At 35.1% G+C, this 24,662-nt stretch overlaps 1 protein-coding gene across 8 annotated transcripts; it reads left to right on the top strand.

The window, feature by feature from the left end:
- Positions 1-13,185: 13,185 nt before the first annotated feature.
- Positions 13,186-24,026, top strand: LOC116344241 (myelin transcription factor 1-like). Of its 8 annotated transcripts, XM_031772704.1 has the most exons (9): positions 13,186-14,773; positions 14,843-15,140; positions 15,994-16,452; positions 16,577-16,750; positions 16,904-16,966; positions 18,123-18,457; positions 18,606-18,746; positions 18,922-19,091; positions 22,224-24,026. In XM_031772704.1, exons 1-9 carry the CDS (start codon positions 14,347-14,349, stop codon positions 22,230-22,232), a joined length of 2,076 nt encoding a protein of 691 aa, XP_031628564.1. In that variant the 5' UTR covers positions 13,186-14,346; the 3' UTR covers positions 22,233-24,026. The 8 variants fall into 8 exon arrangements, with proteins under 8 accessions (XP_031628564.1, XP_031628567.1, XP_031628563.1 ...); XM_031772707.1 differs by having other exon boundaries at positions 13,186-15,140; positions 16,213-16,452; XM_031772703.1 differs by having other exon boundaries at positions 13,186-15,140; positions 16,598-16,750.
- The last annotated feature ends 636 nt before the right edge of the window (positions 24,027-24,662 follow it).

Below are 24,662 nucleotides of genomic sequence, written 5' to 3'. Positions count from 1 at the left end.
TTTCTAAGTGCCGTAAATGGTTTTTTGCGTGCCATTCCTCTGCCCTGCACTCCTTTCAAAGTGTGTATGGTGTATATTATTTTTGCAACACTTTTTCTTCGGCGTCAATACGGCGCTTCATATGCTAGAAACTTGAACGCCATAAGAAACTACCATCAAATCCATAATCAAAAAGAAACTACATGAGCGAAACAACTGCGGCAAAAGAAGTCGAAGATGCTTACTATAAGACATACTTAATGAAAGTGAGTCAAAGTGCATCTTCAAAAAAACGAGAGAAAAAAGCAACAACAAACAACACAAGAAAGACACTCAATTACTTAGTTAATTAGTGATTGCATATCATAGTGTGTTTTTGAAATGTTCAAAGATTTTGTAGTTTTAAACAAACGAAGGCTTTTTTTTGTTGAGAAAAGAAGATTTTTTCGAGAATGAGATTTTCCCTTTTATGGTGGAATTGAAATCCACTGAGACTTTTTTATACCGCAAAATATTCCAAATGGACGGCAGATATGGTACTCATTATGATTTATGACTTACATATTCAGATATATTTTCCAACCGAATTCCCTCGTATGCGTCTTTCAATCGAATTTGAATAACATTGAGATTTATTCATATCGAGATTTATTTCACAAAAGGCGCATACACAAAAATCACGACAACCAACAAAATATGACCGCATTGATGAATGCAAAACGGAGAATTGACCAAGTCACCCTCATGTATTGAACTATAACATTTCAGACAAACACATTGAATCAATATTCCAAAGAAGAAAAAAAAATATCCAAAATTTGTTTATATTATGGCATCGTCTGTCACATCAATAAAAGCTACAAATATTTCAAATGAACGTGCTTCGTTTACACTAGATGATTTTATTTGATTTTCATGTTCGCCGTATTTTATCACATTTGTGGCTCTTTCGTATCATGTCCAAATGCTTCGAATAAGAATATATTTTTCAATGATTGGGATACAGTTATTGATTTATAGTCAACCGAATACGGAAATGTGGATACGTCACATTTTAGATTTGAAATTTGGGAATGGGTAAAGAGTTGGAAATAGACCGACATCAGATCTATAGGAAATTGAATATAAAAATAGAGTACTATGGAAATCAAGTTCATTTCTTGGAATGAATACTATATTCAATTTTAAGAGACAAAAATTGGGTTGACGAACTCAAAAACATCCTCCAGAAAGGACAAATGATTTTTTTTTTTTCATCGGAATACAGATACATTTTTACAGCAATGCAGTAATTTACTGCCAGTAAATAAGTTATTTGTAATTTTACCGAAGTATTTATGCATATTTCTAAAAGGTGAATGTCACCTGCTCCCCGCCGTCAAGATCGAAGATTTGTGAAATTGATGGAATTTTTTGTGAATTTGGCATCGATAAATATATATAGACCAGGAGAAATAAAAACTAAACCAACAAAATCTCAATATCATGGTTTCTTCACATTGAAACTATGTATCTTAAGCTGAGGGGGTCGGTGAAATTCACTTTTTAAAAATTGCGATACAACGTTTTCATTAAGAAAATAGGCAACTTAACTTGTGTCGCCCGTTCCTTGCCAAGGCGTCAATATCCTCTATGCTAAAGCGTTCATGGTAGGCATTTCTGGTTGTGTCTTGCTTCGGCTCTTGTCAACGCCAAGCTTTTGTTTTCTATATTTTTATTGGGATTAAAAGAATGAGTCCAATTTTCCCATAAATCGTATGTGTTTTTATTGCATGGCAATTTGCTAATTGACTCTTTATTAATTCACTTGGCTTTCATATGGCTGTATTTTGTGCTGCTTTCACCCAGTGCATTTGGCGTTCATTTCCTTTTAGGGGGCAATAATTACATATATTCGTTGGTTCGTGCTCGTTCTTCAATTCAATTCGTTTGCAGTGGAAAGGCGAGAAAAATTGGCACCGCTCAATGACAAAGAAAAAAGTGTATGCAGTAAACGGCCAGTAGGAAGTAACATAAATTAAAGTGAATTCGGTAGGCAGGGCGTGAAAAAGGCAATTAGTGCTAATTTGAGAAAAACGAACTTGCTTCGAGCCCACACATCTCACATTTGCATCAGTTAGCATCAAATAAAGATTTAGTTACTTCTTTGCAATAGCGAAACAGAAAAACCAGACAAATAAATCCAAAAAGTGTGCTGTAATTCAATTAGATATTTTCATCCAAATGAAAAGAATAAAATATCATCTCGAATTGAGAAAAGATAAACGTTTCGCGAAAGTAATTTATTGATTTGGCGCTCTTGAATTTTCAGTTTAATCAGTGTGTGAAATTCATATATGTAGAAATCGCAATCAGTTAAAATCGACTGATTTACTGGATTAACAACGTTAATTCGACTTGACACCCATGTATTTTGGTGAAAGCGTGAAATTTAAATCGGCGGCCTTGTTCGAACCACGCGAAACCCATGCTTCGCCGTAAATCAAGTGCATAAAATTCGCATTTCCAGACTTTCTACATGTTGGAACGGTTGACGCATAGTCAATACCAATTTGCCATCACCAAAAATTCTCTTTCTCTCATTTAATAACAATTAATCATGTGGAAAATAGCGTTTGATTGAGTTTGACTGGCTTTCAGTCGTGCACGAGTCGTGGGGTGCAACTGGAATTTACGTCACAAGCTGCATTTGTACACGTAACCAACACATTTCCATTGATATTTCGTCATGATGCCAAAGCAGCGACTCAATTTCGACCATGTAATCGCCAGAAAATGAATGGCGCATGAGAAATGAGTCAATTTTTCCATGTTGAAAAATCGCCGGTGCAAAAGATTTGGTGTTCAAAACCAGAAAACGATATGATAAATGACAAATGGGTGTAAATTAATTATGTTTCATTGTACGTATCAAGTGCATTGAGTGCGTTTGTTTTTGTGCCATATAATCACACCACCACTCATAATTACACCGCGTAAACACGAAAAAAAATCGTAATTGACCAGCTGAGGTCATTTATCAAATTCATGATGGGTGAACGTAAAAAGCGCGTGAGATTGACGCACTCGATTGAAAGTCACTGCGATGGTGTAATTTATTACCGAGTGCATATAGAAATGGATCAGCGGCGATTAAATTATATATTTTTTTTGACAAATAATATCGAGTTTGATAGCAAAATTGACATATTGAAGCCAATATATATTAACCCTATCTCATGTTTAATATTCTTGGGCAGTGCGACACTCTAATCAATATGTTCTGCTATTAATCCAATTCTTGTTTGTGCACTGCGTTCCCCCTTTTTTTTGTCCAACACAAAAAGATAAAAAAAGACACAAAATTGACCAGTCGAGATAGATAGATTGAAAGATAGATAGAGAGAGAGAAAGGGAAAAAAATGACCGAGTCGCCGTGCTGAATACCAAACGAACGAAACATTGTGATAATTTTCTTCATTGTTTTGCATACCAAATATTTGTTCGACAATACATTTATTGACGTGAACAAAACGATGCGTGCTGCGAATTCTTGTCCCTTCTTTATCTGTCGAAGTTTTTTTTATGGATTTCATTGTCACCGGAAAGGGAGCGTGCATCTGTGTCCTTTTACCATTTCTTTTTTCGATGTATCAAATTACCGAAAAATGAGTATTGACATATTAAAGGTTGAAAGATCCACACCGTGGCCCACACGAATGACCCATGAGAATTTTTCATCCACCTCATATGATATGCATGAAAGAGCCGATAAATGTCAAAAACGATACAGCATCACACGGGGTAAAACAGATTGCTTTTGCATGTGCATACTTTGACCGAACATAAAACGTATACCGCTGTTGTTCGAGCGAATAGAAAAAAAAGTGGAAAAGAAAACTAAAATTGTATCAGGGTATAATAATTCACAGGAAGAAAAAAGTTTGGAATGAGAAGTGTATTTTCGTGTCAGTTTTTCTGGATGTGGTGTGGAAAACGAAGCAAACGATTCATATCGGAGTAAAAAGTTTGGAAAAATATAATGAAATGTTTGTTATTGAAGTATATCTAATTGATTAAACGAATTTAGTGAGTCTCACCATATTCAAGTGTGTTTTTAGCATGAATTTTAATTTTTCGAAGTGAATACATCCGGTGAATATGCGATTCATTGCTGGAAACTTTATTGTATTTTATTCGAACATAAGTGTATCTTAATCGGCGACAATCTCATGTATATATATAACGTGAGCGTTTCATATCGAACTGAGATTTATGATAGCGTCAGAATGGGGTGCCAAATATAAAAATCACATAAATTCATTCGCACAGCTGAGTTGAGCCAAAGAGAGAGAAAAAAACCTCTTAACCAAAAAACGAATTCATCACAATGCGACAACACAATGGATGTCTTCAATGAGAGTGATGGAATGAAGCGAATATCCGCGATGAAAATTAAAATCGGCCTCATTGTTTAAAATTCAAACAAGTATTTTTAATTAATCGTGAGCGCTGTACACATTTGTGTGCGATAGATTGAAAAATGAATAAAAAGCATATTCACTCACTTTCTCCACCTCCCGCCATTTCTAGATTGAAAGCCGTCATCGCCGTGCGTCTCATCGCACACAAACGGTTTTAAGTAATGCATACGCTTCACTTGATATTTTTCAACAAATGCAAACAATCAAGCAAACATCCTTTCTGCTCGCGAAAACGGAATAGACAAATAGATTTTCTTCACATTTTATTCGTTGTGTGATCAACAGAAAAACCGGCAAGATTTTTCTTTCAGACTTGACTGTGGAGGACTTTTTCTTGTTGTCTACTGCTGCTATATTGTGTCGCTCATTCCATGCGGTATGGGTGGGTGTGTGTTTTAAAAACGCCAAGTGCAAACAGACGTTAGCACATGCCGATTTGATAAGCGTCTTGTTTAAGCTTGGATTCAGTCTTAACCAAAGCGGCTCTCGTTCACTCTTACATTTAAACCAAAGCGGCTTTTAAAAACTGGCTTTAAAACCATTGCCATTGCCAACCAAAAATCATTTTCAATGTACTACATGTACAAAAATTAAATAACATCACATTGGCCATTGTATTTTCATTCGAACATTGAAAGCGTGTAGCAGTTGTGGCAAACCGACATCTGATTCGGTTTTGTGTAAATGCGAACAGAAAACATAACGAAGAAGAATTACCAACCAACGCACTAAGATCGATGAGAACGAGAGCGAAAGTGGCTGAAAATGGATTTGCGTTGGCGCGCCCGACAGTTACATGAAAATAGCATTAGGATTTTGATATTTCTCTCAACAAGAGTTGGATTGAGATAAGGATGTAAATATTCCATTTCGTCTCGAAAGATATGCTCAAATGAACTTTCGCTGCCCAATCGGAGAATTTTTCTTCAACTTTTGGCAACCGAAAACTTGGCAACAAGAGACACTACTGATTTAATGCACTGTCGAATAGTAATAATTTTTCAAATGAAAATCTGCATAAATTGAATGTGTCACTTGTTAGATTTCGGACCGAGACTTTTCAACATTTTCATATAAAATATATATATATTATAATCCTAGTTTTTAATTAATCCGTTCGTCAGTCATCACAATGGATTTTCTCCGAAATCTGTGCTGCATAAAAAGGTCTGTGCTCTCTTTTTCTCTGTCACTTTTGTGCGCTACAATTTTATGGCTGCACACGATTAAAATGCATATATATGCAAAAATGACTTATCAAAAATCCAGTGTGTTTGAAGTGATAATAAAAACTGAAAAGCATAGTGTTTGCTTCGTAAAATGGATCTTTACGAGAAAACGGTGACAACCATGTTGACACTGGATTTTCATCAACTGATTCGCTTGAATCACTTAAATTCTTCGAAACACTACGAATGGGTATGCTTCACCTTGTATCAAATCATTTTCATACCTTTTGCCACTTTACGATTTTGTTACGTGTGACACAAGAATGAAAATTTATACAGCTGGGAATGGTGTGCAACAGAAAGGCAAGATGAATAAGCAAAGATTTTGTAAAATCTCCCCCGCCCCTCCGAATAACATTTCAAACATTTTCACATTGCATTGCATTGTCAGTCGGCCGACACAAACCTAGAGAGAAATAGAGATGCGTTGTACATGCACCATTGCTGATGACTTTCCGACTACATTGTTTGAGAAGAGATTGAAAGCGTTAAATGGTTTCGTTCGGTTGTAATGTCGGTGTTGTTTTGTTTTGCATTGTCATCTCTCTATTCCGTGCACTGGTCTACTTACCATATAAATATGGGTATATGTTGTCTGCTGTGTGTATTGTGTGCACATATGCTTTTTATCCAAACGATTTTCGGAAATTTCGAAACATCGTGCCATTTGCTGCAAAACATAAAAGGGAAAACATATTTTCGGGTTCGTTGTGTATGTCGTTCGTTTTTTTTGGTCGTCTTTTCTCTGCTTTAAAATCCTGTTACATGTGAAAAGACAGAAGTAAGTTAAGCTGACTGGATTAAAAATATAATAATAAAATTGTAGCGAGAAGTAGCAGCAGTGTCAGGAATGAATTTAAAAAAAATGTCTCGCAAGTGGAAAAAGAACCAGAGCACTGGATGGGAATGAGATTGGAATGGGCATGGGAATGAGTATGTGAATTTGATGATGCTTTAAATCTGTCTGTCATTTCGCTTTCAACATGCCATCGGTTGCCAGTGCATATGTTCTTGACTTGATATTTTTCGCTCTTCACTTTTTTTTCGTTTTGAATTTTAAGCATGCCAAGAAGTGCATTATTTTATCATTTCATCAACACACACACACACACACCTTCAGCTTAAATACGAAATAATGAATTTCGGTATGGATTGATACAAAATCTACGCTGGTCTTGAACGTACACCAAGTGTGTTCTCTTCATCGCTCTCAATTCCTTCTTTGTTCTTCACATATGTGTGTGTAAACTACAATGCTTCAAACGCGACAACAAAAGAAAATGAATACAAGGCAAATGGCATGTAATAAAAGCGAAAGACATTTTCTTTTCGATGCGGGAAAATTGCAGTAAGAGAACCGATAAGAAGATTCGAATGGTGAAAACTAAGAGGGAAATCGAGTGGTAGAAAAATCACCGAAACAGACTCGGTTTGGATTTGAAGTGTTGATGTGAATTTATCGTAATTATTTTTTAGAGCCGAGAGAATACACTGGCACCCAACCCGACATGTAAAAGAACTCATTTAACACATAATAAATTTGCTCGTTTGCTCGTGGTCGTTGGCACATACACTAGCTCGGCACAAAAAGAATGGAAAGCAATGAATGCAGTCGTGCCCAGGCAAAATAACGAATCCGTTTTGGCAGTCATTCACTTTAGTAATTGATCCTGATTACTGTCGTTTAAGTACCGAACGAAACATATTTTGGCTAGTGTATTACTTGGCACAGCGGTAGCTATATAGAACTGTATTCGTCGCTTCGAATAAAATCGTTCGCATTTATTTGTTTAACATGCGCATGCATGTAGTTTCACATTCGCTTACACACAGATTAGACAGCAGCCAAATGCAAGAGAACATCTATTTAGTCGATCTGATAATATAATTTCTCTTTTTCTTCAATTACATTTTGGCTCTTTTTACCCTGTGTTCGCTTTTGCCGATGCGTTTCACTTGTTTACGATTGTCATTGGTGGACGTCGCATTTTGGAATCTATCCAAAACAATATTATTATCGATTTTCTTCCCTTTAATGGCATTGTTACTTACACAACCAGCACGTTGCAACAAGCTATTTCGATTCCGATTCCAAAACATTATTAAACTTTACGATTATTATTGTATTTATTTCTGTTTCGGTTTGCGTTTTGTATTGAAAACTGACTGGATTCGGTCTGGATACCAAGTTTGACAAGGATTTTGTGGTCTTGGATTCATTGCATTGTAAATAGCCACCGGACATTGTTTCTTTGCTAAAGAACTCGCGTCATAAATACAATCATCATCAAAATGTGAACTAATGGGCTTCATTTACGTTTCAGCAGTGAACCAAGTCCCTTTATAGACCCATCGAGATATATTCATAAATTCCATTTTCAGCTAAACATGATGAATGTCCCTTTTCAATCACCACTATTGAGGTTCAAATATTAATTTGGTGTACTTGGTTACTTGGTTTCCAAATGAACTTCAAAAAGATTTTAAAGATGAAACTATTATTAGAGCGTCAATTTTAAGTTTTGTATTTTACAACTAGTAGGGCAATCACTCTTCAATAATAAATTATAATATTTCATCAAAAATCAAGTACCTGATAAAATAATACTGATACTGAGATTCTTAAAAAAACTGTTTTTTTTCTTGTTATATTCAAATTTATTAGATTTTTCAAAAAAAAAGGAACATAAAAAACATGAGCATTTCTTCTCTGATATTCACAAGACTATCAAAATTATTCTATGAATTCACGTTATTTGTCGGTGCTGATGTACTTGGTGCACCACATGAACATATTGCTATCAGCTGCGACTTTGTCTTTTATAGAAAACCATCGCGTCAATCCAAAAATATGTTAAAACGAAGAACCTTTCAAAAGCGGTCTCCGAAATTCCCATTTGAATTATATACCATAGCTACTGTCTCAACCTCATCAATTCATTTCGCTTTTATCTAAAAACCAGCAAATGAAAGCCGAGTACTTAAATTAGATATTAATTATGATCATCATTATTAGATATCACATTTAGGCGCTTCAATCCGTTCCCTTTCTTGTCGCTTGAAGTTGATGTCAAAGCAACACACGCACACATCACTTGCTTGTGTGATTCATCTATTTTAGATTTACCGTTTCTTTTTTTCTCTCTCGTTATTCTGAAATTCATTGCCAAAGGAAATCATACATTGAACGACAGCAAGAAAGAAAGTAAATAGACAAATAGACAGTCGCCCGCATTGCCGTCGATGCGACAAGATGAATGAACATTAGATATGATATTAAAGACTCATTACTCACATTAGCCATTATCGTTTCATATTTATAAGATAGAGATGATGAGAAGCAAGGGCGAGAGTGAGAGTGACAAAAAAGCAAATAACAAAAACAACACAAGAATTCACTTGATATTTACATGTAATGAGGCCGCTTTTTAAACAGAGAGAGAATTATACAATGTACGCATAAGTAAAATTGACAAAATCGAAAAAGGGGTAACACAGTGAATTAGTACTGTTGTGTGGCACATGTAAGGCAACGACACAAAGGAATTCGATTTTGACTTTATGTCACAGTGCGTAAAAAACGTATGAGCTCAAAATGAACGCGCGAATCGCTGATGAAAAGATATTTCTATTGCATAGGGTAACCGAGTAATGCGCTATATGTTTTATATGAAAACGTCACACGAATCTCCCCCGAAAACGACATCTTTGGTCTTGCAGCAGAAGCTGTTTCTATGCTGAAAATTTCATTTCAGTTTAAAAAATTTAAAATATTATTCATGTAGAATTGTACAAATATTTCAAAACGTTGAAATGAGATTTACAGAAATATGCATTTGAAAATTGTTTTAAAAAATAAACACGGCACAGTCAATTTCAAAAATTTCAATGAATAATATTGTTGACATATTTTCACGATGACAGCTATTTTTGCGGTACAAAATTGACACGTTTGAATGATACGTCAATATTGAACATACTCTACACACATGGGGAAACAGAGATGGCGTTGTCGTAGCATGTAGCAAAATATATGTTTAACGCAATATTCGGCTTGCATAGGGACTTTTTTTATCTCCAATTCGGTTTGCATGATTTTAAAATTGCCATTAGCATTCTCGTTCGGTGAATTCGGTATATGCACTTATAAAATGTAATGACAAAATTAGAAGCGATAAAGAATACCGGTCGGCTGTGGTTAATTTCGAATGGAATTGAGGCTGATCAAAAAGAGTGTCGGTGATGGGAATAAAAAACCTATTAAAAATTCAAAATATAAAGACGTTTTGATGAAGTGACGTTACTAAGCAATATTCAGTAGACCGGAGAAAATGTTAACGAATGAAAAAGACCATCAATCACAATTTTGACGGTACAATTTGGGAACGACTTGAAAAATCGAAGTTGAATTACGCTTTCCCGCATGGGTTTTCTCATTTGTTCACATGTAATTGAATTGAAATTGGAATTTTGGCTTTGCAAAAGGCCAAAATATCAATTTATTCCGACAATAACCAAATTGAAATTGTGCAACTATCGTTTGGCATCAAATATGGATGAGATTTTCTCGACACACCATTTAAACTATTTTCGTTCGAGAAATTTTTGGTTTAGAAAATCGGTGTGTGTATGTGGATGTTTTGAAAAGTCGAAATGTTCATCTGTTCCGGTTGACTTGTGTTCGATTCGACACTATTCTACCTGCATTCATCTTGTAAAACCGCAGAGCGCCAATTCCTTTTCTTTTGTGGTGAATATCGTCGAGAGACGATGACTACAACGAAAACCCGTTCGAGAAAGGTGAACAGATCTCTTGAGATGATGATGAAAGAGAGATGAGGAGAGCCAAAACATTGCCACTAAACACATTCAAAATACACAAAATAAGCATAGCGCACACATACCATGGGCAGTTTGCTGAGATTGTTATTTGTTGAAAGTGCTTTTGTTCGATCCGGTCTGTGGATGCGGTGCAAATGAAATTCAGTAAAAAACAAACAACTCTCTACATGCCGATGAACTGAATCGAATGAAAACTATTCACCGAAAATAAATTCAACATCGATTCAAATGCATACAAATATCAACGACGAATGTAGTAAAAATGATGCTGACGACGGCTACACGGACAACGCAATTTAAATGCATATAACACATGACATTTTCTTGAATGCTTGCCTGCACTCTCAACCTCTTTGGCCACTACACGACGCGCTCATCTCAAGGTATGCAAAATGACAGTTTTGCACGACATGGCAATAGTTTCGAACAGCCATATCGAAAGAGAGTGAGAGATGAAGTGTGAGTGAAACGCATGAATGAATGGTCGTAACTATTAAAAACTACTTTTGCAACGTATTGTTCGTTGAATGCCATGTTTCGACAGTTTGGCTTTCGAATTGTGAATTATGTGTAACCGCCGTTTGTGTGTGCACACCCGAAACGATTGCCCGCAAACATCGAACCGAAATTTTAACAATGCCAACAAACGATTCGATGAGAGTGTGTTGCACTTACATCTCGCAAAACCCCATGGCTTAGACTTAGGTAATGTAATGATTTGTATTTGAGGACATGACGATGTTAACAATAGAGAGAAAGTGCGAGACGAGTCGATACGAGACGGTCGAGACATGGAAATTGAATTTGCTTTTCAAAATTCGAATGTAAATTGAATGCATGAGCAACAATCAAATTATCCTTCAACAGCAAAATCAGCTCTTTTTTGCCACCACCTTTTATGCAAAAGTACTAATGAACACATTGTTTTTTTTTCTCTATCTCCTCTCTCTGTGTGTCTTATTCCAAATATGTTGGAAAACTTGGTGATTATTAGCGATTCGTCAATATATCAGGCACAATCGATTTTGATACGAACTTTTAATAAGCAAAACGAAAAGTGCATGCTCTATGATTTTCATTAGTCGAGCTGATTTCATCGAATTTTATGCAAATAAAGTGAAACAACACTCTTAACGGTACAAGAAAGGATATGTCTACATCTTGACTTGCATCTTTTTCAGAACAAAACGAAGCTACAATATCATAACAGACATTTTAATGTTGCTGTTCAAGGTTCAAGGAATTGAAATAATTGGGAAACTGCTTCATTGAACATGGAATTTTGCTGAAAAACAAGTAATTCGAAAAATGAATTCATTTTTAACCAGTTTTTTGGGAAATATTTTTTAAAGAAGCAATAACATCGAATTCCGAACACAAGCGTCTAGACAATTTATTTTAAAAAATTCCGTGAGGAAAGAATGAGATTTATTTTTGGTTTATTTTTTAATCATATTGCAGGCGATACAATTTAATTGTTGGAATTTACACTTGAAATACACTTTCTGAGCATTTTGTCCTTGAAGCAGATGTAAATGCCTTATTTTATCTTTGAAACTGTGTTATTTTCCAAAAAAAAAAGAAAAAAGAAGAGACCCTTTCTAAAAAGAGAACAGGCAATCTTTTACAAGAACCACTTTCTTTTTGAATAAAGAAAAAGATGTTGTCACAAAACATGCACTTTCACTAATTAATTATAGATTTTTTCGCGATTGCACAAAAAATAATCCGTCGTTAAAGAGTTGTGAGTCAAAAAATGCTTTGCAAAACACGAAAAAATCTTGTAAATTTTGTCAGCACTTAAAACTGCCACATTCACTTGATTGTATCATAGGAGAAATTGTTTGGCAAAGAAATCTTGTGTCTTCAGCATAATCCAGATGTTTGATTGATGAAAAAACAAAATTTCGAAAAAAGCTTTTTTATAAATTGTTATCAAAAAAAATTAAGTAAAAATGCTGGTAAGACAGTGAGACGTGCACAGTTAGTACGATTCTTGAGAATTTCGACGTTTTTTCTTCTCTCTCTTAGGCAATCAGCGTCGTTGAAATCAAGAGCAAAACGAAAAAAACATCGAAAACGTTTAATTTCGTCTTTTGTTTATGTTGTGCAAGTGTGTGCGTTTGATTAAGAATGATGAAGCAACAACGGCCGAGAAGATGTGGAAAAACAAGCAAACTCAAAGGCGGGTAAAAATTCAACGTTTCGAATGATGATAACGATAATAGAAGTATTTCCATACAACATTTTCACATAATTTACATTGGAATGGAATATCCTTTTTGGAATGATTTGCCATCCTGCCACTGTGCAAACGGAGTGTTGCGCATGTGCCGTTTGTTACACTGAAAAGAAAGGCAGCAACTTGAATGTATTTTCCAGTTCTGTGGCAATTGCCCCTGCAGCGTATTTTTCAATCTCGAATATCCCCACCACCGTCAATTCCATCGACCAAACGCACCAATGTGTTCAACGGTTTACATATAAATTCGCATCGTCGTATTCGTTTTTCCGTACGATGGTTGCATTGGTGTGTGTATGAAAACGATGTATCGCATACGAAGGGTGGTGGCGAAACGAACGATTTCCACGCATTTTCGGCAATATTTCCCGTAAACACAAGACAACGGATAATGTTTCGAAAAAACTTTGTCGTCAGTTTCAAAGTATACTTTCGCAACTGCATACGCAATAAAAGTTTCAGACAAGTTTAATTTCTCTGTGCTCACAGTTTTGTACTGTGCCCCACTAACAATAATCATCATTATACGAAAACGGCTGCAGCACACAGTACAACACAGCAGCAGCAGCAGCAGCACTACCAACTACCAACAACACCAATTGTACCGCCACCAACAACAAAATATACACCGAGTTTTCAGCGACGACCAGAAGTTTTTTTTCGGAAAAAGTAGAAAACTTTGGCGCACACATCACACAACAGTGAAAACAACGATCATAGCGTAAAATTATTTTAAACGTAGTGTGCCCGAAAACGCCAAACACCAATTTCGCAATACTATTTGAATTCGTACGGAAAGTTTGAGGAAAAGTTTTTTTTTCGTACGTTAGTGTGATTTATGTCAAGGTTATTAAACTTCTCTCAAGTGATAATTAACTTAGTAAAACTTTTCATCACATTGTTATAAAACTCTGCATACGAACACCGACCCGACAAATTTTCACTTGGAATTTTCGGAATTTATTCTTTTTTTATCTTTTCGTTTGTTTTGCATGCATTTCAAAGGCGTCTGCGATTTCTTGTATTACATTTGTATGTGTATCACTTGCTGGTGATATAGATTTGTAGAACGAAAAGTTCAACAAGCATAACCAAGAAAAAAAAACACACACACACCGTCTATCATAAACGATAAAGTTTATCAAAAAATAAACTTGAGACAGTTTTTCGCGCGCATATTTCAAAGTCATCGTAATTAATTAAGAAGTCGTCGCGAAAGAGCGAAGAAAGTAGAAATTGTGTAACACTTAAATGTTTCGTCTACTTCTGCGTCGACGAACAAACAAAGTTTGTTTTTAGTGGTTTTTTAATGGCAGTTTAAGAAGTCGAACACATCGTGTATATGTGTGTGTGGCTGATTGTGCGAAAAAGTTGCTTCACCCAAAAATCAATAAAACAATTTTTGCATCACACATAAAATCGTTGACCTCGCGTATTGAACAATTTTTCCGCCTGTTTTGATTTGATATTCGGAATTTCTTTGTTGTTGTTATTTTCGATTGAAATTTAATGAAGTGTTTTTTTCATTTAACGACAAGTGCTTGAAACCGAGAGAGAGAAAGAAGTGTGAGTGAGTTTTGTAAGTGGTAAAATGTCTCCGTTACTTAATGCAAATAGCAGCAGCAACAATTCAAACAATTTGAATAGTTTGTCAACAAGTCCAAGTGCAAATAATACAAGCAGCAGTTCGGCATTCAAGCCACTCATAAGTGAAAATCGTCAATTAAACATGCTCTCATCAACGGTAACATCGGCTTCAGCCGGTTCGGCTGTCGATCCATACACAAGCGACTTAACATCGGCCTATGGTAGCGCCTATCATCATCACCATCATCACTTGAATTCCCAGCTCACACAAGACTATCTGAATGTTCATCAGAGTTTACCGTTAGTGTACAAAAGTGAACATGAAGATTTACAATCGGGCTACAGTTTTGCGCGTCCCGTTAAATTATATGAGCACAGTGCAACGACAAGCACATCGGCAAGCAGCGTTGGCTGCACGGGCGGCACTGGCGGTATGCAATCGAGTGGAAATAACAATGCAACAATGAAGAGTGTAGCATCGCTTGATTATTTAATTTCAGGATCGGCCACTAGTAATGGTGGTAGTAGCGTAAGTGCTGGTTATTCATCGGCAAATTTACATCAGAATGGTTATCGTGGCGATGCACCATCGCCAGGTGCTTCGATCATTGATTTATCCACATCGAGTGTTACATCGCTGCGAAGTGGCGTTGGTTCGACCTGTTTCACAAGCAGCTCATATTATGATGGTCAACGATATGATCGATCACCACAGTCTGCATCGAGTCCACATTATTCAAGCCCACAAATGCTCAGCCCACAAGGACAAACGCTTGATTTAAGCGTCGGCCGAACAACGTAAGCACATTCATTTTTCCCCTCAATGTCATAATGTCACCGTTTTTTTTCGTTCTTTTTTATCATTATTATTGTTGTTGATGTTGTTGTTAAAATATCAATTGGAAATATGATGAACCAACCGAAAGCATAAGATCAGAAAATTAAATTCAATGCAAAATAGATAAATAAATAAATTATCAATTGTTGTCTAGCCGGATAAATGCACAAAACAATTTATTGAGTTTACCCAATCAAATTATAGTGAAAATGCAACCAATGCAAACCGTTGCCATTTTATTCGATTTCATTTCAAAAGAAACCACCTACACAATTCTAATTGAATTTTCAATCATCAAACAAAATAGAAGTTTAACCGAATTACTGCACATGGCAATTGAGACGCACTGATATGCATCGTCCAACCAATCAGATGCAAATGTATGGTGCCCATTTGCATGCAACCAATCCAATTTGGTAAATGAGTGCGTGTCATTCAAATTCACCCATTCTACCCAATTCGACAATTGATCAAAATGATAAATGAAGTTGTGCATTTATGTGGCATATTTGTGTGCTCACCATTTGAAATAGCTTGAGCGCTTGAGAAAATTCAATGCCAACCAAATCAAATCTCATTTCATTTTTGTACAATTTTCTCATTCCGTTTATTATTCTCTATCGAATATTATATATTGGTAGTATGCACGTTGTTCTCTCTATTTCACCTAATTCATTTTATAAAATCGAATCATTGCACCGAATGTCAATTCAATTTAAATCAAATCAAAAATAAAACAAAGTTTAAACAAATAGACACATTTTTAATGCAAATCCAAACAAATTCGATGAAAATTGTCAAAATTTTTGGTAGCAATGGCAATGAGAATGCTGGAGCAACAAGTCGACAATGCGTTAGTACAAAGCAATCGCAACAGTATACAAATGGAACAAGCTATTCGCCGAAGACCGAACGAACCGATTTCAACAGTCGGCCCATTTGTTTAGATTTTGTGAGCTCGTTTGGTTCATCATCTTTCAGTCGTGATACGGTCCAAAGTAATGGCAGCTCAATTAATTTTATGGATTATAGAGATTTCAATGGTAACAGTCCGCATTCAAGCTATGCCATGTTTGCTGCACAAAGTGAATATCCACCGCCACCACCAAACGGATATGCTGGATACAATCATGCCTATCACTATTCGAATCCGTACATCAATCCGTCAACCACAAACTATCCATTGGCCGTTGCCGGAGACTACAATCCAAACTCATTTGGAATGCCACCACCACAACATTTACCACAAGACATTAAAATTCCAAAAGACAGGTAACTGAACGATTTCTATTGAAGATGATTTTGCACTCGGTTCTGAAAAATTATGTCGCACATAATATGCAATTTTTCATTTCCATCGTGTCGACTAATGCAATCGTTTGCAAATTTTAATCAGTTTATTCAAAAATGATCGTAGTCATCCGCAAGAATTGAAATGTCCAACGCCCGGTTGCGACGGATCTGGTCACATAACTGGCAATTATTCATCGCATCGAAGTCTTTCGGGTTGTCCACGCGCGAATAAACCAAAAACCAAACCAAGAAGCGGACAAGACTCCGAACCATTGAGGTAAGAAATTCAATACTTTTTCATATTTTTTCCCCATTCTGTTATATTTTTACTTTATTTCGCCCATTTGAAAGCCAAAAACACTGAGAACAAACAAAAAGTTCATTCTCTTAAAATTCTTTGTTTTTTTTTTGTGTGTGAACATTTCTGCAGATGCCCAATTCCAGGATGCGACGGCTCTGGTCATTCGACTGGCAAATTTCTATCACACAGAAGGTGAGTGAAGCACAAAAAAAGTGTACATACAAAATCTCTCCCCTTTTATTCTATATCTCATTCTCGTTGCGAATACTTTTATTTGAGTTTATTTCGTTATGTTTTTTTTTTTTATCTTCGGTGCACAAGCGGATAATTTTTAATAACGATTTCTTAATAAGATGAGTATTTGCTTAATATGGATTTGGTCAAGGGTCAATTCAAATTTAATATTTTCATTGAAAAATGTGTGCACAGGCTCATCCACACACACACAACAATTGTGGGTATCATAAACCGACGGTCAAACTTGCAAGCCAAAAAAAAACGTTTGGGGCGAACCTCATTTTGGCGTTGAGCAAACAAATAAGATTCACTTAGTGCCATTCGCAAATGATATTTAAAATACATACTCCAATTTTATTGTTGAAGCGCAATTTTCTCTCTATATTTTTAATAATCCTTCTGGTTTTTCTGTCCAACGGAAATTTGTTTTTTATTTTCTCTTTCCCAAGAAGTGAAACATATGCGTTTGAATTTCGAATAAAAAAAAATATTATCTACAAAATTGTCGAATAGACAATAAAAAATTGTGAGTGAGAATTTGTTGAAAATTAAGCGTAAAAAAGGGCGTCATGTGATTTTTTTTTTGTGTGTGAATGTGTGAATTTAAACGGATGTGTGACGTTAAACGACGACATTTGTTTCGATAATGCTATTTTTTCCGTGTCTTTTCAATCTAACTCTTGACCATTTTGTCCCTGTTTATTTGTTAAGTTAAAAAGCCATTCTTCTTGCGATGACTGATTTCGGTCTGTTAATGCTTGGCTTGAGTGAGTTTTTTAGTCTAGACGCGAACGAGTAGCATATTTGGTCCATTTTACCGGTTCTACCTCACAAGATACAAAAAAAAGTGTAATGAAGTCATAAGCGAAAACAAAGGATACTAAAGAGGGTTCACCGCACATATTGTCCCGTTGATATTTTCCGCATTTTATTTTACATATATTAAAAATGACCGTATGTGTCATGTTTCCCGTTTCTTTCTTTTTTTTTGTATAAATTTATCCTTTTTGGAAATATATTATAAATTGTTTTTTCACTCTTTGGATAATTGAAACGAAGCGTGTAAATAAATTCATTGGATCTGTTTTTTTCGTTCGTTCGTTTAATTCAGTGCAAGTGGGTGCCCCATCGCGAATCGAAATAAGTTACGTGCTCTGGAAATGGAGAGTGTGGTTGAAAAACAGCGTCACATGACAGTTGGCAATGGTGGCAATGGATCATCGTTGCTCGTCAGCTCCAATCCAAATAGTCTCAACAATAATAACAATAATGTTAACGGTTCGAATAATTCGACAAGTAATAGCCATAGCTACATGTCATCACTACCTTTAACATCGTTAGTTCCGTCATCAAGTGTGTCGCTATCTTCTCAAACTTCAAGCACATCGACTTCAGCAATTAAAATTGACGGCATTAATTGCCCAACAGTAGGTAAGTGGCCAAAATGTGCGTGTGCGTGTATACCCTTACTTTTTCATCTTTCGTTTGTCATTCATTTTTTTCGTTGTTTGGTGGGAGTTTTTTTTTATTTCGTTTTGTTTCGTTTTTTGGGTGTTTGTTAGAAATGCATGAATTTGTGTTCAATTCCAACCAGGTTGTGATGGAACTGGACACATAAATGGAACATACTTGACACATCGTTCATTATCTGGTTGTCCTTTAGCACAGGGAATAAAACGAACAAAATATGATGACAGCAGCAGCTCACTTTTGGCATCGGCGAATCGATTAACTGGTAGGTGAGCATAATTCAATCAAACTTTTTTCCGTGTCGATTTCCGTTTTGTATGCGAAAAATGCTTGTGTTTTGTGGAGAAAAGTTTCACAAAATCATTGATAAACATTTTGATCGAAGTTTCACTCATTTATTTAATCGATGTGCTCTAAATTTGTTATATTTTCTGCCTTAGATATGGATGTTGATCATAAAAATGGAAGCTCAACGAATGGCGAAAACTTTTCATCGAGTGCAACAGATGTGACCGATTTGCAACGAGAAAAGGCTCAAGTTGAACTGCAAATGCTTCGACTCAAATCCAACATCAACGCCATAGAATTTCAATTGAATCATAACGAACGGGTAAGCTAATGCTTTTTTTACACACCATTTTTCGACAAATAGATAAGTTCACAAACTCGAAATTAGAAAAAGATTGAGCATCGAGAAAAAAATAGATTTTCAATAAAATCAAATGAAGGAAATCTCTAGATATACACAAACATATTAGATGGTTCAAATTAGTATAGAAAAATCTATGCGAAACGCAGAAGGATACATCTCGACGAAAAGTAGCCCAATATCAATTTGCTTAACTCTATTTATTGCATCCGAAGCTTAATTTCTCTATAGTGCGCATTTGAAGCGATAGTATATTTCCATCAAATTTTTACTTCGAAAACTAGATGGATGCGGAAATAATTTTATTGAAAAAGTTTATTTTATGGATTAAATTAGCATCGTTGGAAAAGCATTTTTCTGATTTTTTTTTTTTCGTTCTAGCTTTCAACCTTTTTTTATATGGTGATACACCGTGAAGCGGTGATTTTCATGATTCCGTATTTAGTTGGACATGTGGTGTTGTTTTTTCATGTCTGATTGAAAAGTTCCCTTATGATAGGTGCAATTGGGTTCTCTTTTTTTTTTGCTTCATCAAAATTAATTACGAAAGTGCAACCAACTGAAGAGTGAAAAGTTGTGGCGCATATAAAGAGTGGAAGAAAACAAAAAACTAAATCCAGCTCATTCATTTTGGCACAATGAAAGTGTGTAATCGGATTAATTTGAAACTGGTCGCAATGTTTCGAACAGCAATTTACTTTAAAGTGATTTCCATTTTTTTTTAATTTGCGATCGTAGTGGACATTGGTGGTTGGCCATGAATGAATGTACAATATATTATATTGCGTATGAAAATAATCTAAAGGAAGTTTTGCGTGACATCTTGTAGCAAGTAATGAGCGTTCTCACGATATATTTTCTGCTTAAAATTAACGTGCAAAAGTTACATTGTTCATGGCTCAATGTACATGTATAAATACCATATTTTGTAACTTATTTATGGTTTTTACCGTAACTGTGATGTCGTTACTGCCACTGTTGTTGGTGATAGCTATTCAAAATGTGGTGTAGGCTCCGGTATTTTACAATGTTGTAAATGCGCTTTGTGAAAAATGTGAGTGCTCCGCAATGGCAGCTTAAATAAATGTAGTGTAATATTTTCCAAAAGCGTTTACACAACAAACACCAGCGGAGAGTGTGCCTCATTTTCTCTTGGCCAAGAATATTTGGGTGCAATTAATTCTGTACACATTCACACATAAATCGCTTTGCACACACAGAAAGAAATATAAACGACGAAGTACTGTTGTTCGCAATCGCATGCAGCAATGCAATTTCTTCTCTATATGTATTGTTGGTATTGCCAAGCAATGCTCTCCGCCATTCGGTCTGTTTCTCAAGTTGAAAATCTCAACGCTTTATTTAAAAACATTGAAGTTCGTCGTCGTTTTTTCTTCTCTCGTTCGTTTTGGTCTCGTTGCGTTTTTTTCTTCTCTGGCGAGTGTTGATTTCAATGTATTGGTAGTTGTGTCTGTGTGTTGATATTATGCAGCCCGGATGCATTCTGCGCAGTGTACACGACACATTTTGGTTGGCTATCATTGGAAAGTGCATAGCAGCTGAACGCCGCTGTTTATATACAACTTGAGTAAACTATGAAACGAAACGAGAAAGGAATAAGGAGAGAGACATGGAGAGAGAGAGGGAGAGAGAGAGCTTTGAGAAAAGCAAGTTGCACGGCATACACAGGCACATAATCGACGTGCCATACATAAATCATGGGATATGGCTACGCCCAGAAACCTTACGTTTTATATTGTTGTTGTCATCTGCATCATTCTTTCGATTAAACACATTTCTTAGCCATATCTCTTTCGTTCCGTTTCTTGTTTTGTTTTCGACTGTGTGTCTGATCGGCCACGATAAAATTCGATTGAATTGAGAGAACATTCGATTGATTCTAAACTCCAATTAAATTGAAATTGCAATTAGATTCCATTATAATTGCGATTGTTGTTCAGCGATGCTGCGACATTTCTCTGCCAAATTGATTTAGTATAATTTGTTTAAGCTAAACTTTAAATCCGATTTTAAAATGTTAGCGACGCAAATTCACTTTCTCGTTTCGAAAGTCTCTTGTCCTTCTTTCCGCTCTTCTTTTTTTTCAATTAAATATAATTTACCTTTGGAGTTTGTCCCATCCAATTGAGTTGTGAGAACAAGCTCTTTTTTTTCGTTTTGTTTGTGCACAAAGTACAGCTTTTGATAAATCTAAATATTTGCATTGCTTAAAATGTATATTATTAGTGTGCACTAACACCGGGCGTCGATCCATTTTTCTGCTTGAAGAAATAGCGTAAATAAATCGAGGAAAATTATGATGAAAATTAGTAGTTTTCCAACGAACACACTTTACATTCGTCCGACTGCAGCAACATTGTACTGCATCAAAGTTTTTGTTTTTCTTTCGCCTGTCATTTCTTCTCGCTCGCTTTTTTTTCTCACTCTTTTGCCTCTTCATAACATTGAAATCGAGTTGGCATTCATTGTAATAAATGGAATTACATGCCGGCAAACGGAGCACTTCAACTTAATTCACTACACTTCGGGGTTTTTTTCTTTTTCACCAAATATTGATTTTTCGTTCAACTATTTTTTTTGCCTCTACGGAAGAGACTCCATCACTGACGATGCATTCGATTCCTGTTTTTATTGTTGCACCCATGTTTTGTACACCGTTCCGTGTTCCAACACTATAATGTTGATTCAGCTTCTATCTCATGTTGATTTTAACAATTTTCGAACAAAAACCCAACGGAGTTTAATGACGATGCGGCTACTGAAGCACTTAATAAATTAGCATATACGGCATTTTAATCAAAATGTGCAAATTAGTCAACAAAATGTGTACGAGATAGAAAAAAAAATATTGTTGAAAACAAATCTGCAAAAATTAAGGTTAATACTACGGATACGGCGAATTAAATAAAACAAAACAAAAAAACGAGTTCTAAAAACGATGGCTATCAGTTTTGGGACCATCGAAATTGAAAAGCTGAAGTACTTTAATTAAATTGCTTTAATGTAGGAAAAACACTAGTCAATCCAAGGAAAATCTAATAAATGTTGTTCTTTTTTCTCGTTTCATTTCAGTGCGTCTAAATATAAATAGTAAAATATTTCTACTTTACCACGTAAAACAATAGGCAAAAAACACTACACTCCAAGCATTCACACTAAAAAACATTCACTCTCTATATATATTTTATGCATTAAATGAACTTAGATTTTATGTATAATGAACACAATGCAGGCTATTCTCGATATTTAAATCTAATATTAATTATTAATCTATTGACGTAACATGTTACCAAAATGAACAAAAAAAAACACACAAACAGCTAACTTATTCTCTACATTTTAAGCTTAAATGCAGATAGAGAGAGAGAATGTGACATGACAAGCATCTAGATCTAGTAGGAACTAGACATTTTTGGACTACACAAAAATAATCATAGAGAATTTTATGTGCAATATTCGTATTTAAATGATAAGTAATTAATGAGCAAACAATGGCATAGTAATTTTTGAATGAGCAAACAATGTTTTGTTGTTGGGGTTTTTTCGGATTAGAACCGGAGAAAAACCAGAAAAAGTCAACGATTTTTCGCATTTTTTGTACGTGAGAATGGGAAACTTTGTATTTGGCTCTCTTTAAAAGAGTTTAAAAGAAAACGCCATTGAGTGGGGATCTTGACAATTTCCACAGAGAATAACGACCTTCTCTGCAGTCATTGGCCGTTGATATGAAAATTTACGATCTTTCTTGTATTACCACGAATGACCAAGAAATCCAGAAAGAAACATTTGTCTCTCATTTTATGTTCTAATCTGTATTCAAGCATGGACTTGTCATTCAATCAAATGGTTGAACAAATGAATTCAAACTCCTTGCTTTGTAATACAGATAGTCTGTATATGAATAAAAGAAGAAGAAAAATTGTCATATATTATTGTCAAGATGTTAGGCTGTAAGAAAATGTCAGTTGTTTACGCTGACAAACACTCTCATAAATGCGGTATATAAATTCAGTGTCAGAACATAAAGTGTTAACTAAATTTAAAATTGATGAATGTTTGGACACATTTTTATATATAAAGAAAGAAAAAAACCAAGTATCCAAGAAGGTGCGTCAAAAACTAGTTTCATTTTTGTAAATAAAAATTTTCACACACACATTGTTTTTTGTTTAAGTGGTCGATTGGCGTCATGTATCTGAAACAAATAATCGGTGATAAAAAAATGATAAAATAAAAAAAAGGAAATCGATTTTCTTTAGTTTGAGCTAAACATTCCTAGTCGTTGTTGTATTATGTTATCCTTCATTCAAATTCGTTTTCATTTTTCCTCATTTTCTTTATTTATTCGCTAAAAATAGAATGTAATGTAAAAGTTTTTAACTTTAAAATTTGGCTCTGATCGTTGTCACACATACAATTCGGTCGATGTCACGATGCATGGAGCATACACGAAAATGACACATTCAATCAAGTTTTATCACTACATGTATACACCAGCAGCATTATGCTATTTAAAAACAAAAATACCAAATAAACAAATTCTATCAATGAAATGCCAATTTAATGGAATAAATCATGTGTCGGTAATAATAAACTAAAAATGATGAAAAAAAAATCTTACAAATAATCACAACATTATACATAACTAACTGTTATCACGATTCCTAGAGTTAAAGAGCTGAAAATAATAATAAAATAAAAACTGGAAACACACAATATTTTAAAATGAACATCTACCACACACACACGATTTACCGCTACAATGCTATTATGTATTTGCAACCGTTGAGTCTCAAAAATACAAAAAAGACATTTTACCTAAGGAAATTCACAAATGAAACAGCGTCTAATAAAATTGGTCCGAATAATACAAAATTGTTGCGACTTTTATTTTGCTTTCAATGTATTTCAGATGCGTTTCTTTCACTTAAGATTCAATGAAACGGTAAGTAACTAAAAAAATGTTGGAATTGAATTGAATCATTCACTTAAAAAATGTGTCTTTTCTAAATAATCAGACTACTTTAAATCCGGCGCCATGTAAGACTTTAATCAGTCGCTAAACTCTTTTCGCGCTTTCTTTTATTGTTGAACGGGCTCGAGTAGATTGAATCTAATTGCCACCTTGTTGACAATTACATTTTTTTCCTCGACAAATATTTTTGAGGGTACTTATTTCAATGTCTTCATTCTATCTTTTATCTCGTTCCAAATGTATTTTTTTTTCGTTTCGGTTTTTCTCTTTTTGGTTTTATTGCACATTTGATTTTGTTGTTCATTTGTGCTATTCGTTGCTAATTAAATGCAAATGTTTATTACCTCAAGTAAAGTAAAATTAATTCAAGCCAAATGAAAACAACCGCTGTAAAAATTGTGATGTCCACAATTCAAACCGAATGGAAAACAGAGCAAATCAAAAGCAGAAAAGACATGGAACGGAAAAGAATGAGAAAAAAGTGGTTGAACATTTGAAGAAAACGAATCGCGCGAATAAAAAAGTCGACAAAAGTG

The sequence above is a fragment of the Contarinia nasturtii genome, unplaced genomic scaffold (assembly GCF_009176525.2).
Source record: "Contarinia nasturtii isolate CC-2019 unplaced genomic scaffold, AAFC_CNas_1.1 Cnas_scaffold_1037, whole genome shotgun sequence".
NCBI classification, from domain to species: Eukaryota; Metazoa; Arthropoda; class Insecta; order Diptera; family Cecidomyiidae; genus Contarinia; species Contarinia nasturtii.
This window is presented reverse-complemented; position numbering and strand designations above follow the sequence as displayed.